General features: G+C 45.2%; 1 protein-coding gene across 1 annotated transcript in view; it reads right to left on the reverse strand.

Moving 5' to 3' along the window:
• mdga1 (MAM domain containing glycosylphosphatidylinositol anchor 1) overlaps window positions 1-14,861 on the reverse strand; it is a 76,012-nt gene that overhangs the window by 42,545 nt on the left and 18,606 nt on the right. Inside the window, exons 3-5 of the mRNA XM_066713800.1 lie at window positions 4,729-4,925; window positions 3,468-3,600; window positions 426-695 (exon numbers count right to left, since the gene is read on the reverse strand). Of these exons, the coding sequence (XP_066569897.1) occupies window positions 426-695; window positions 3,468-3,600; window positions 4,729-4,925 (600 nt within the window). The remainder of the gene's footprint in view (window positions 1-425; window positions 696-3,467; window positions 3,601-4,728; window positions 4,926-14,861) is intronic.

Genomic DNA, 14,861 nt, shown 5'->3' on the forward strand with positions numbered 1-14,861 from the left:
GAGAGATGGAGAGGGGATTAGGGAGGAAGAGTGGGCAGGGGAGGGAAGCGAGTGGGAGAGAGAAGAAGAGGAGGGGTAAGGGATGGATTAGACACCACAAAATCAGAGGTTGTCCATGTTGTTGAAAACAAAGCAAATGCCACCTCCTCTCACTCCCTCCTCAATCCTACACTACCTCCCTCCCTCTCGCCTCTCCTTCCTCTTGCCTCTACCCCCCACCCTTCCTAACTTGCTCCCTCTTTTCCATCCATGTCCCATCTCCCTTCCCCCTCTCTCCCTATCTGCCTATCCACCATTCTCCCAGCCCTCCATCCTTCTCCTCCCTACTCCCCCTTGCCTCCCTCCCTTCCTATTTTATTCTCCCTCTCTCCCTCCTCTCTCCTCCATTCCTCCCCTGTCTCCCCCTCCTCTCCTCTCTCCCTCACCTCTGACAATAAGGTTGACGTTCCTCTTGGCCGGGTTGCCCACATTGTTGACCGCGGTGCAGTTGTAGAAGCCAGAGTCTCGGGGGGTGACACTGCGCATTGTGAGGCTACCCCCCCGTACCTGGGCATTGGGGGGCAGGGGGTTGGGGTACCGGGACCAGGACACCACGGGAGGGGGCTCCCCACCCGTCACTTCACAAGAGAGAGTCACGTCATCACCAGGGTTGACCACCAGAGTCTCATTCACTGAGAGGCGCAGAGCTGGGGGGGCTGAGGGATGAATTAAGATGGAGGGAGTAGGGGAAGGAGATCAGAGGAGAGGAGGGGAGGGAGAGGAGAGGAGAGGGGAGAGAACAAAGAGACAATCTGTGAATTGGACATTACTTTCTCTATCCAGGTCTTCCACTCAATGGCTCCAGTACAAAGAGAGAGAGAGAGAGAGAGAGAGAGAGAGAGTGAGAGAGAGAGAGAGAGAGAGAGAGAGAGAGAGGAGGAGAGAGATTTGAAAATGAAATGAATTGTATCACGAGACTCGCCTCAAGGCATCTGCTGGCTCCTGTACTAACAATGTCCACAGTATATACCAGGAAGAATGATAGAAATGTGGACAGGTATATTGGGGGGGAGAAGCAGTAGTAGTGACTACAGCTACACTAACTGACTGATTGATACACTGATCCACTGACTTATTTTTGGATGCACCGTCTGGCTGATTCACTGATATGACTGACGCCTCCATCCAATGTTCACAGCCCAGATCAAGGTAATCCTGCGTCTGGACCTACAGACAGGAGGCGACTCATGAGAGCAGCCGTGGGACCAAGCTCTCCTAATCCCCAATTCATTATGTCTCAATCTCCCTGATGCACCACGCACACTGTCCCCATGCCTGCCCCTGCCCACGTATCCTGCAAGAGCTGCCCTGGCTTCCAGCAGCCAGGAAATGACACGTGTTCAAGTTATATAGTGCTCTGTGTGTATGTGTATGTATAATCTATGTGACAGCCTGTCTATACTGCTCCATTATTGTGTGTGTGTCTATAATTTTTAATAATCTTACTGTCACTGCTTCTGTAATATTCATACCTATGCTGGAGGTGTCAATCTGCCCTCTGCACACACCACAGATGGAACGCTACTGTATTTTGTACTTGTTTAAGCCCATACATACTAAGACTAATGCTTATCTTATTGTTTTTGCACTTATTGTATCTACTGTAATGTTTCTTGTGACAACTGTAGGTCACCTTGGGTAAGGGTGTCTGCTAAGAAAAAATCATAAATCATAATCATAATGTGGAATATGACAATAGTGTCTGAATAGTGCTCTTATCTGCCCCCCTCAGATAGGGTCAGAGGTTATGCAGTATGGGGGTTGGGTTGGGGGGGGTTGGCCACGGTGCCCTGATCTCACAGCAGCATTGCGACGCAGAATAAAAGCAATTTTCAAGAATAGAGAGCAAAGAAGAAAGAGAAAATAACACAGGAAGAATTATTGCTTCAATTTCCTTCGGTGCAGCGGGCCAGGGAGGTGGGGGGGCAGGATGCTGGTGTCCTAAAGCTGGCATAATGGGATTGATGTTTCCTAAAGGGGTTTACAGCGCCGTAATAAATGGCTGTACCTGCCGAGTAATCCTGGTGTGAGAGGATCTGCCTGTTGATGGGATTTTGGAGGCTGGCCTGCACCCAACACACAGCAACTGCCTTGACTGCCTGACGGACGGACCGACTGACTGACCGAGACACTGTCTGATTGACTGAGACACTGACTGACTGATGCCTGATTCGCTAGCTGATTGAATGACTGTCTGACAGATTGCTTCCCTGACTCAGCCTGCCATGTCTGACTGTCTATCTGTTAATCTGTCTGTGTGTCTGACAGGCTGTTCGTCCATCTATCAACCTCCATGCTGAGGAAGGTGCTGAGTGAGGAAGGAGCTGTGGAGTCCCTTTACTTCACTAACCAATGTGTGGCACAAACCCCCATTTGATCCTTGAGAACCTCAGCAGCCACGGGTAACATCTGTAATGTCCATAACTGAGTTTCAATCTGAGCTAAAGCTCCTTCACAATGCCACTCTCCCCCTGCCTCTCACCTTCTCTGCCTCCCTGTCTCTTTCTTTTCCTGTCGTTCATATACAAATGCGCTTCGAAATGTGCTTAAATGGCAGGACCAAATGAGTTGTTTTGCCGAAGCACTTAAAAAACACATTAAAGGGCAGATAAGAACGTCATTCCCTGAAATAACACGGGAGCCAGGAGCAGGTTGTGAACATGTCTAGCTGTGAGAATGACGCAACGCAGAGAGAAGCAGAGAGAGACGGACAGAGACACACAGAGAGAGACAAGGCACTGATGGACAGAAAGGAAGACAGTCAGACAGACAGATGAACAAGTTTCCTGGCATCACAAGCTCCCTGGAAAGCTACACTGAGCCAGAGCCATTACTAAAGTCCAGCTCAGAAACATTTACAGTGATCTGCTCAAATGAGAGATGCGTGAGAGATGCACAATGAGAGAGAGAGAGATGGGGAGAGATGGTCATGTTAAACGCATCATTTCTGTATTTATTGCTCCCATTGCCTTGTTCCTGAGCACTGGGGAAGTCTGTCAATGCTGTGGCAACACTGTCAATTAATCATGCCAATAAAGCTTTTTTGAATTGAATTGAATTGAATTTGAGTTGAGAGAGGGGGAGAGTGACAGGGAGAAGGGGAGAGAGATACACAGACAGAAAGAGATTCAAAGAGGTAGAGTGACAGAGAGACAAAGATATATAAAAACAGAGATAGAGTGACGGTGAGAGATGGAGTGAGGGGGAGAGAGATATAAAGACAGAGAGAGGAAGAGAAGCACAGTGACAATGAGACACAGATATAGAGACAGAGAGGTACAGCACCAGAAAGATACAGAGAACAGTGAGAGAGAGAGAGGGTGAGAGGAAGTGACAGAGAGCCCCAGATATGTGGAGACAGAGGAGTACAGCGTGGGGAGAGAGATACAGAGACAGACAGGGCTCAGTGCTGTGCAGGCAAGGCTTACAAGTGGCGTTGGTGAGCTGGAAGGTGACGCCGCTGTCGGGGATGTCACACACGTTGCGCACAGACACCTGACACGTGTAGTTGGCAAAGTCCTGTGGCCGCAAGTTCTTCAGTTTCAACACTTTTGTCTCGCCCTGCAGATACACACAGCAATCAGGACATACAGACAGAAAGACACAGCAATCAGGACAGACAGACACAGTTTTCTTGCTGGCTGGCAAGGAGAGAGACAGATAGACGGAGTGGTCTACCTGGCAGTTAGTCACAGTGATCAGACAGGGACAGGTCCTTACTAACTGGGCATGATGGCATCCTCTTGTTTGTAAATTTCCTGATGTTTCTAATCAGAGCAGACAGAAACAGTAATGTCTATTCCCTCCCCCTCATCGTATGTCCTTTGATATAGAAAGGATGTGAGGGTGGGTCCCCAGTTTATGTACAGTCCACAGTGTCCACCTCTGCCCAGAAACACAGCCCAGTCTGCAAACCAAGCTTACTGCAGTTCTTTAATATATATATATATATATATATATATATATATATATATATATATATATATATATATATATATATATATAAGCCCAAACTGCTAATGCTACAGAATCCACAAGGAAGGTTTAAAGTGCCTGCAGGGATTCTTAAATCAGCCAACTGTAAGATTTATGTGACACTTGCGTGACAAGTCATTGAGCCATTTTCTTATTAGGCCAAAAAAAAAAACAGATGTGAACTAAGTGAGATTGTGGGAGCCTTTGCGATAATGGCCCCCAGTCTTAAACACACATAAAACAAAACAAAAACACAGTCCTTGAAACACACACAGCGCCCTGCACACACACACACACACACACACACACAAAGTCCTCTACAGATATGCCATCATGACACAGAAACACACAATTTCACACTGGCACACACACATAAACACACACACACAGTCCTGCAAGTACACATATGCACATGCACACACAGTCCTGTGTTACACAGGACCCTGTCAAACACAACGAAGCAGACAGGGCTGTGGATAGGGAGCTGAGCCTCCCAGTGGATTGCCTGCTGTCAGCGCCTCCCTGCAGGACTCACTCTGCACAAACAGGCCATTTGCCCATTAGTGTGTCAGTCAGTATGTCAGTTAGCATGTCAAACATGTCAGCCTCAGTCAGCTCCTCAGGTCGTTAGTGTGTGTATCAGTCAATCAGCCAGTCCCGCTGTGCTGCAGTACCTGAGCACCTTAGTGCCTGGTCAGTGTGAGTGTCCGGTACCTGTGTGTAAAGCGGCTCATAGATGTCCACGCCGTTGTCCTTGCTCTGCTCGATGGGGCTGTTGCCGCGTTTCCAGATGAAGCGTGCGGGGGGGTTGGAGTTGACAGTGCAGCGCAAGAACACCGTCTTCTCCTGGTAGTAGCTCCCACGCACATCACTGATGGTCTGGTGCACGGTGAGCACTGGCTGGTCCAGGTCTGAAATGGCAGGACACACAGCCGGGTCACACCTGGGCAGGACCTGGAAACACCTGGAGACACACCTGAAAAGCACTCAAGTCACACCAGGGCAGAATCTGGGGTCACACATTCACACCTGGGTGATACACCTTTGTTACACAACTGGGTTATATATCTGAGTTCCACCTGGGACAAACCTGGGTTACACACCTAGGTCAGACTTATTGCTTTCACAGCTCTTGCTTGACTGAAAGCACTGTTTCGGATTCTCCTGGATGGGTTCACCAGCTGGTCATTGTGCTTGTCAAAGTCAAAGCCATTGGGATTTTACTTTTCATATTTCAGATATATAGCTAATTAGCACTGCAGAAATCTTAAACCTGATTAGAGAGGTATGAAGAAACATTGCCAGAGCGATGCCTTAGTGACTGTGGAATACTATTGCTCCTGATGGCACAGCCTTGTTATTTAGATGCCCCTGCCATGTGGAAAAAGTGTGAACGAGACCAAGGCTGCAGGACACAATACAGAGCACCTCCGTCTGCACCGACCACAGCCTCACTAACCAACACTGACAGACTGTGAGACTGACAGCAGCTGAGTCCACAGGTCCTTTTAAAGCCACCACAGCTAAAGACTTGGGGGAAGCAGCAAAAAGGGACAGTGAAGAGCTCAGGTGGCGGACAACGTGAAGACCCTATAGCCCCCCACCCCCTAGGCCCTTCCTCTTACAGAAGACACCTCCCCTCACACTGACCCAGAGCACTGAGATAATGAGGACAAATGCAGCTAATTAGATGTGATGGTTACGGACTTCCAGTAGCAAACCCTGGGGCCGAGAGTCTTAATGAGACCAGCTGATTCACACAGAGCCTCTCTGTAGTCCAGGTCATGCTGTGAGTCACGGCAGCACAGTCGGACACAGAAAAGCGCTACACAGACAGAGGTGATACCAACAGGGCCCACACAGACGGGTGAGACAGTCAGGTACCGCACAGTACACAGGTGAGACAGGCAGGTATTAGAACATAAGAACATAAGAACATTAGAAAGTTTACAAACGAGAGGAGGCCATTCGACCCATCATGCTCGTTTGGTGTCCATTAATAACTGAGAGATCCAAGGATCCTATCCAGTCTGACTTTAAATTTTCCCAAATTTTCAGCTTCAGCCAATCTGTTTTGAATGCCTTGAAGCCCAATTTGCATTTGTGTCCCTGGGTGCGTGTGTCCCTGCTGATCTGGAAAAGCTCCTCAGGTTTGATGTGGTCGATGCCCTTCATGATTTTGAAGACTTGAATCAAGTCCCCATGTAGTCTCCTCTGTTCCAGGGTGAAAAGGTTCAGTTCCTCAGTCTCTCAGTAGGACATTCCCTTCAGACCTGGAATAAGTCTGGTTGCTCTCCTCTGAACTGCCTCTAGAGCAGCGATGTCTTTCTTGAAGTGTGGAGCCCAGAACTGTACACAGTATCCAGATGAGCTCTAACTAGTGCATTGTACAGTCTGAACATTACTGCCCTTGTTCTCAATTCTACACTTTTGACAATATACCCTAACATCCTGTTTTTTATTGCTTCCCCACATTGTTTGGATGGAGAAACTGAGGAGTCCACGTAGACTCCTAGGTCTTTCTCATGCGTTACTTCATCTAGATCTGTTCCTCCCATAGTGTAATTATAGTGGACATTCTTGTTACCTGCATGTAATACCTTGCACTTGTCCACATTGAATTTCATTTGCCAGGTGTTGGCCCACAACTGAATATTATCTAAGTCCCTTTGAATAACCTGTGCTGCCGAGATTGTATCTGCTGAGCCACCTATTAGTATCATCTGCAAATTTGACAAGTTTGCTAACTATCCCAGAGTCCAGATCATAAATATAGATTAGGAAAAGCAAAAGCCCTAATACTGATCCCTGTGGAACTCCACTAACAACCTCACTCCAGTTAGAAGCAACTCCTCTAATCAACACCCTCTGTTTCCTTACATCAACCAGTTCATAATCCATCTACTTACATTTGAGGATCAGTCTTTGGTGTGGAACCTTATCAAAGGCTTTTTGAAAATCTAAGTATATCATATCATATGCTTTCACATGATCTACAGCTGCAGTTGCGTGTTTGAAAAATTCCAATAAATTAGTAAGACATGATCTGCCTCGTCTAAACCCATGTTGACTATCCCCAAGAATATGGTTTTCATTAAGATGCTCCTCTATTTTCTGTTTAATATTTTTCCAACATTTTACAGGTGATGCAGGTGAGACTGATTGGTCTGTAATTTCCTGGCTCAGTTTTGTCCCCTTTCTTGTGGATTGGTTTGACATTTGCTGTCTTCCAGTCAGTTGGCACATCCCCTGTTCTAAGTGTCATTTGGAATATTTGAGATATTATAAATAATTTCCCTAATTTCTTTAAGTACTGTTGGAAATATACCATCTGACACAGTATTGCACAGTAGACAGGTGAGACAGTCAGCTATTGCACAGTAGACAGGTGAGACAGTCAGGTATTGCACAGTAGACAGGTGAGACAGTCAGCTATTGCACAGTAGACAGGTGAGACAGTCAGGTATTGCACAGTAGACAGGTGAGACAGTCAGCTATTGCACAGTAGACAGGTGAGACAGTCAGGTATTGCACAGTAGACAGGTATGTTGTCCGTGTCTGGGCTCTGGCACAGGGTGCTCTCCATGGTGCTGAACACAGGGCTCCGCACATCCCAGGCACAGACGGCTGCTTCTACAGACCTAGCACACTGCAATCTAAAATATCATCAGCTAGTCTACTGCTAATCTTGATTTGTGAAACTAGCCCTGAGAGACAGAGTTGCAGACTGTCCTTGTATTAACTTAGTTAAGGCAGCCATTAGTGTTCATTAGTAGATCCTTTGATTTAATTATTCTTTTGTTAGAATTTGTTTCTTTAATGTACTTCTGTGTGAGGTGCCCTAAACCTCATTGTATGGAAGGCTAAAGTTAATAAGAATAATTCGTAGTAGTCTTATTATCATCATCATTCATGCATATTTCAATGCTACCAGCTGGCGTAAAGAGTGTTTCTCTGTATATATGAGCCGTTGTGGTAGTTTCTCCTGGTTTTCACAGGATTAGACCATGTACTGAGTTTTGCTATTGCTTTTTCCATGGTGTGTATCATAGATTACTATACTGTTCCTCTCTATGCTTTTCCTTGATATCACTGTGCTCTTCTACACTTCACAGTGGTTGTATCACAGTTGTACTGCAGTAGACTAGAATAGGGGTTCTGCGCTCACTGAACCAGACCGGGGAGACAGGCTGCCCGGAACTGCAGGGACACAGCGGGGCTGCAGCAGCACAAACTCCCCCCGCTCACAGCACTAGTGCAGGCTTCTGTAGGCAATGAGAAGAGGAGGTCTTAAGAAAATCTATCGGCTTTTATAACACCCTGACCTTTGCTCTCCCTAATCCCTGCAAGAGAAAGCTTGATTTTCAAATCCTCTTTGATTTCCAATAAACAACCCTGCTTTTCTAATAGCTGTAAAGCAGCGCATCACAGCCAGGCCTGATCAAGCAGGGCAGACAGATGCCCCGCCCACGATCGCACACAGCCTGGGGAAGCAAGTGCAGATTATGACAGAGGAGGCTCTGGAGGCCTCTGCTGGGCATGGGGAGAGTGAGTGAGTGCAGTCCAGCTTTCTCTAAAACCCCACTGAGGAAACTGAGCAGCTCTGGAGTCTCACGCACACATGACTCATACATAACAAATGCTACAAATAGCCATTTCTACATATAAACCAGTACCCTTTGATGCAGTTGGTAAATAAACTCACGAAGCTATGTGCCCAGCTGTTTGCTGAACCCCTAACCCTCAGACCCAGAGTCCAGTTCCCTAATCATAGCTCTACGCTGCCACCACATGTTTTGCACACTTGCTTTGAGGTGGCTACGTTGACTTTCATTACTGTGGGGCTGTTCTGTCTCATTCAGACTCGCTGAAACTAATCACTCCCACTCCTCTTCTTTAAAAGGACTGCCCCAAGAATTCTGTCTTTGGCAATCAACACATCTCCAGGAGGATTTAGAAAACATCAAAACCAAAACAATCAAAGAGAACAAAAACAATGTCTGCGCTAAAATAAAAGAAGAAGCACAAGATGACAACAAATAACATCTTAAAGCACAAATCTGTGTCAAGCACTTTGCAATTATAACCCCAAGGCCTTTGTTTCTGACTGAACACACAGGAGCCGTGGCTGAACAGAATTCACTGCATACCTCATGAGAGACAGGCGACGCACATGCACACACACGCACACAGATACATAAAGAAACTCAAATACACACACACACACACAGAAAGATAGGCACATAGACATACAGATGCACACACAGTTAGGTCCATAAATATTTGGACAGTGACACAATTGTCATCATTTTGGCTCTGTACACCACCACAATGGATTTGAAAGGAAACAATCAAGATGTGCTTTAAGTATAGACTTGTGTAGTTACTTCCAAATTGGGTGATAGGTGTAGGAATTAAACCCATTTTATATTGGTATGACTAGTATTTAGTGGTAAATATTTATGGACCTAACTGTAAATACACACACACTCGCACACTTTTACCAGGGTACATCACAGACAGCTGTTCCCAGGACATCTGTTGTTCCCCTTTCCTGGCTCCCCTGGTCTACACAGCCCAACCTTCCAGCACTCTGAACATCAAAGGCCAAAACTAAAGTTACGATAACATATGCACACTTACACACATGCATACGCACCAACATACACACATCAGATAGACAGACAGACCGGCACAGTACACACACAAACACACAGACTAATAGACAGATAAGACAGATAGGCAGACAAACACACACATGCAAGCACACAGGTGTTCACAGAGCAGAACAAATTGAGAGAATCCTGGGCTGGGGAAGGAGGGAGAGGAAGAGGCAAAGCTCGGTTGAATGCAGATTTGGATGTGGTCACAGTGAACAGGAGAGCATTATTGTACACTAAACCCCATTAGGCGAACAGCCCCATTGTGCTGCAGTCGTGACGTCATTCAAAACACAGGACTCGGCACCACAGCAGACTCTTTCTTGCTCAAGTAATTTCCAATCGCTCTATTGTCTCTGTCCTCTAGTTTTATTGGTAACACAGACAGAGAATCATAGTGCATATTAAATATGGTGTGGAAAAGCAAGCTGCCTTCTATTAAACATTAGCAATTTAATTTGTGCAAAGCAAAAGCAGAAGAAGTGCCAAGGTGCTCGATTACAAACAAAGAATTCTGGCTACATGATCTACACCACTATGTGTACATCTCTTAAGCAGCCCTTCTCAGACCGGCTCGGGGGGGAGACAGGGGCACAGCTTGGCACAGGGTGAGATGGTGGTTCTGAGCTCTAAGCTTTGGGCATGAGAAGAATAAAACCTCTGAGCAACAGCCCTGCAGAGGCCTGACACAGGAAGTTCACCCCTGTGTGGGAGACTATCATTCCACCTTTGTTCTAATTACACTAAAACTGTGAGTCCCTGCTCTCTAATGAGATACTCAGTCCACACCAGCGGCCCTGCGACAGAGAGCTTGTGTTACCACAATGCTGAATTTAATTTAAATGTAATCAGGCTGAGCAGACTCATCTTTACTGCCAGCTGATCAAGCAGGGCTAGATGAGTGCAATATGTAAGTAGACAGGCATTTTTATGTGCAGGAAACACAGGGTGCGCATGTCTCGACAATGTCACCACTCGCTTTAAAAAGAAAGAGATATATTGGTGGAGCAAAAGGGGGGTTGAGGTTCAATGTTAATCATTTGGCACTGTGTTTATATATCTGTTGCCATGTGGGGCAATGGACAGCTGTGAGTCTCAGTGATTGAACCGAGGTTCCAGAGATAAAATAACTGGGGACCCTGGTCTTCCTACACCCTTCTGCAGACTGATTTTCCTGGCTTTGAGGCAATTAGGAGCTACTCCAGTTGAACAGGTGCAGTGAGAAATCGCTGCAGTTAACAGCTTTAAGTTTGTATGGAGACTTGAGAAGTCACACCATTTGTAACACCAGGGGTTGTATTGACCAGTGTGGAGTCTTCATACCCTCTTTAATTAAACATGGGTGCACCTGCTGTGAAAGCAACTGGGATCCATTAGCATCAAGGTAACTGAGGAAATCTGAAGACTGTTCAGATACAAACACTAGAATACCCTTTAAAACTCAACGTTACTAGAGTTTACAGTGGCCTTGTTTGAACAATCAACTTGCGTAATTGGTCAATAACTAACAAGGTGTTTCAAAAGAGGTAATTTAGAGTGGAGTGTATTGGTATAAGTGGGTTCAGTAGACATGGACATGTAGAAATGCCTTTTCATCAGCGGACCACTCATTTGGAGGGCAGTGTGGATCAGCCACTTGGAGGGCTGCCTGAGACAGAGGTTCGCATCTGAGCTGGGTTCTGACCACACAAGCTACAGTGGTGCCCCCCAGGACCAGAGCTGGGGACCCCTACTGTGCTCCCTCTGAAGACCACCCTCTGGGATAGGCCTGCTGTATGAATGCGATCCCTCTGTCCTGCGGGATGCTGGAGGTCAGAGTGTCTGACGGTTATTGCTTCTTTTTCCCTATTGATTCGCACAAAGTTGCGTTTTCCGGACAAAAATGCTGAACACGCAAGTAAATATAACAGTAAATTAAGACCACACAACGTATCTTTTCTTTCTTTTATTTATTTAGTTTGAGTTGTGTTTTTTTTAACGAGCACCGCGTAATCACCCCACAGAGAGAGAAAGGGACGGGGTGGGGGGGGAGGGGTTATAAACCGCAGCCCTCTCTCAGCACTTCACTACCTCTGAGCCTCAGGGACACGCTGCAGCCGTTTCCTGGTTTCTCATGTTGTTGTTTTCATTACCTGGCCTGTCTCCCGTGAGCTCCACAGGCTGTAAATTAAACCTGAGAGCTGAGACAGAGAAGGGGGGGGGACAGAGCAGTGGTTTGAATATCTTTCATAAAAGGTTTGTGAGAGAGTGAAGCGGATATTCCATAATCAGCTGAAATGAACAGAACCACGACAGAAAGAAAAAGCTGAAAATGTCAAAGCTGTTCCAAAAATAAAACAAATTAATTAATTAATTAATGAACTGCTCTGGTCTTCACATGATTTCAGTTCGCACAATCAGTGGGGGAAAGAAGTCCGCTTGTTCTGCCAAAAGGTGATCAGTCACAGTTGGTGTGAAGTGAAGTCTGAGACTGGGAAGACCCTCCCTTGCAGTAGTGATGAAAATGACCATCACTTGACACGCCATTGTTCATGTGTCCAAAATGATCAATGTATGTTTTCATCTGACCATCCAAATTGACTGGAGAGCAAAAAATGAATTGAAACTCCTTCCATGCACACAGACCCCGCAGTATATTTACAGAAAATGTGAGGCTTGTGTCAAGGAGAAGAATATCACCCCACCGTCCCCTATGGTGGCAGACCTCATTTGCATCCTCCGTTCCTGGTGCCCTGGTTAGACTTGATGGGCAGAATGTACCAGGATATTTAAGTCAGTAAACTTGGACCTTGAGTCAAGAAGCTCAAGGTTGAATTTCCAAGGAGATTAATGATCCAAATTTGGAATTGGTTGAATATCCCTCCTGAGACGTTGATGAATCTGTTAAAAGGCCAAAGGAAACACCTCCCCATGACACCAAAGTCAAAGTGGTTTCACAAAATTCTCATTGTTGATGCCAGAATAAAACTGAACATCATGTATTTATAGTCGTACATTTTTCTGACAGACATGTTATTGATGCATACATTATTAATAGTCATACATCTTTATACAGTATATATATATATATATAGATCCCAGTCTTATTTTTGTATTCAAAGCCTTTGTTGTCACTAGGTTTTCACCTTAAAAGTTTTACCATTTTCCCACTAAAGTGAAAAGAATGTGTAGCAGTAGAGCACAAAGCTTTGAAAATCGTTCAGTAAGTGATTCTCTCAAAGTGTCAAGCTGAATTGTGCAGATCCCAGCGCGTAATAATAATAATAATAACAATAATAACACGATGCCCCAACCGTGCCCATCATCCTGTCAACATCAAATTCATTGCTTTCATTCAGACAATTTTTTTTCACCAAGAAAAAGAACAGTAAGAAACAAAAGCAAGGAAGCTGTGCCTCTGGGTTCTGCCCTGTACTGTACTATATATCGGAGCCAGTGTGCTGGAAAAAAGAAAGGCATTTGGGATAAATCAGGCAGAATGATGTGGAAACGTGATAAGATCCTTATCTTGTCTAGACTGTGGTTCTACTTTATTTTTAAATGTGCTAAGCAGATGTGTTTTGTTATCTGCAGGGTGCAGGGCAGAGCTGGGCCAGGGAGAGCAGGGCCAAATCAGACCCAGAGACTGGGCTCGGGCTGGGCACTGCTTCTCCGTCCTCACACTGTGATGGAGGTTTTATTGCATAAGTATCCAAAGCAACTTACATGGGTAACATATTTAGACAGCAGGGTTTTCACTGGAGTAATCTGGGTCTTGGTCAGAGATAGAGACAGAGACCATTGGACGGATCTCTGACCAAGACCTGGGGGAACAATCTACAGCCCTCAGTTTAGGAGAACCCTGTCTACAGAGAGAGTGGGAGGGAAAGGTCAGTGTCAGTGTGCAATTAGTACAGAACTGTAAAGCGGACCACTCTCAATCCCCTCTGTCTACACGTCTTTCAAGTTGTCCCATCTCTCTGTCCATCTATCTGTATCTCAGTTGGATTTTCTGTTTCTGTCCACTACTTGCCTGCCTATGTGTCTGTATGGGAACAACCGGCAGTTGATTGTGACACAGAATTGATTGTAAGTGGCACTTGGTTGTGCATCGCAGGGCTGTGTGGAGCTAGCAGTGACTGTGAGAAACCGCCCCGTTTCAGAGTCATTGTTAAACTTGACAGTAGCCAGAAAGTATGCATTAGTAACCCTTGATTTGACGACACCATCTATTACTAACACACTTTCTACTGCTAAACTATCAAACCTTTTAAGCGTGCCTATTTTGCAAGTAAATAATCTAAGAACTTATTTTATGAAAGCCTAATCAGCTTATTTATAACCCTCACGATCATGTACCTCCTGAATTATTTAGCTGCATTTTAATTAGCCCTGATTTTATTCTATTTTATTTTTTTTAATTCACATCGAATGAATGCTGTGTTGCAGTTCTTGTGATCCCAAGAAGTGTCCTGATTTCAACACAGGGAAGTGCTCAGAGACCGTGTGTGCATATATATACAGCTCTGGAAAAAATTAAGAGACCACTCCAAGTTCAGAAATGTTAAGTGGTCTCTTAATTTTTTCCAGAGCTGTATATATGTATATATATATACACAGTACCTTTAGAAAAACTACACTCCCCAAATTGCGTTGTCTGTATTAAAATAAAATACAGACCATGCATGAGAAACCTTTCAGCCAGCAGTCAGAATGTGGAAACCTCAGCAGCCTCAAACGCATTCAGTTTAGAGTGAAGACATTGAAAGTGAAGCATTTTGTGAATGTAACTAAAGTGGACTTCAGCTGAGGCTTTCTCTTTCAATCTGCACAGCACCGTGGGAACTTGGGCATTGTATTGTAAAGATGCTTAAAAAGGGGACATTTATTTATATTCAACTGTATAAGAAGTTCCAGTCTGCTGTAGCTCATTTCAGCCCACACATCCACTCACTGGGTCACACTGTAAAGCACAGTCCTTAAGCCAGTCTGCCTGAAGGGAGGGAGACCCACACCATCATATAATACCTTGTCTTTTAGAGTCCTTTTAGAGCTAATAGAGCTGATGAGTGTAAGAGAGTTCAAGGCATCCCTGACCAAAGAATTTATTTATTTATTTAAATATATATGAATGTATTAATATACAGCTATGGAAAAAATTAAGAGACCACTTAACATTGATTTCTGAACTTGGAGTGGTCTCTTATT

Source organism: Amia ocellicauda, chromosome 1, assembly GCF_036373705.1.
Source record: "Amia ocellicauda isolate fAmiCal2 chromosome 1, fAmiCal2.hap1, whole genome shotgun sequence".
NCBI classification, from domain to species: Eukaryota; Metazoa; Chordata; class Actinopteri; order Amiiformes; family Amiidae; genus Amia; species Amia ocellicauda.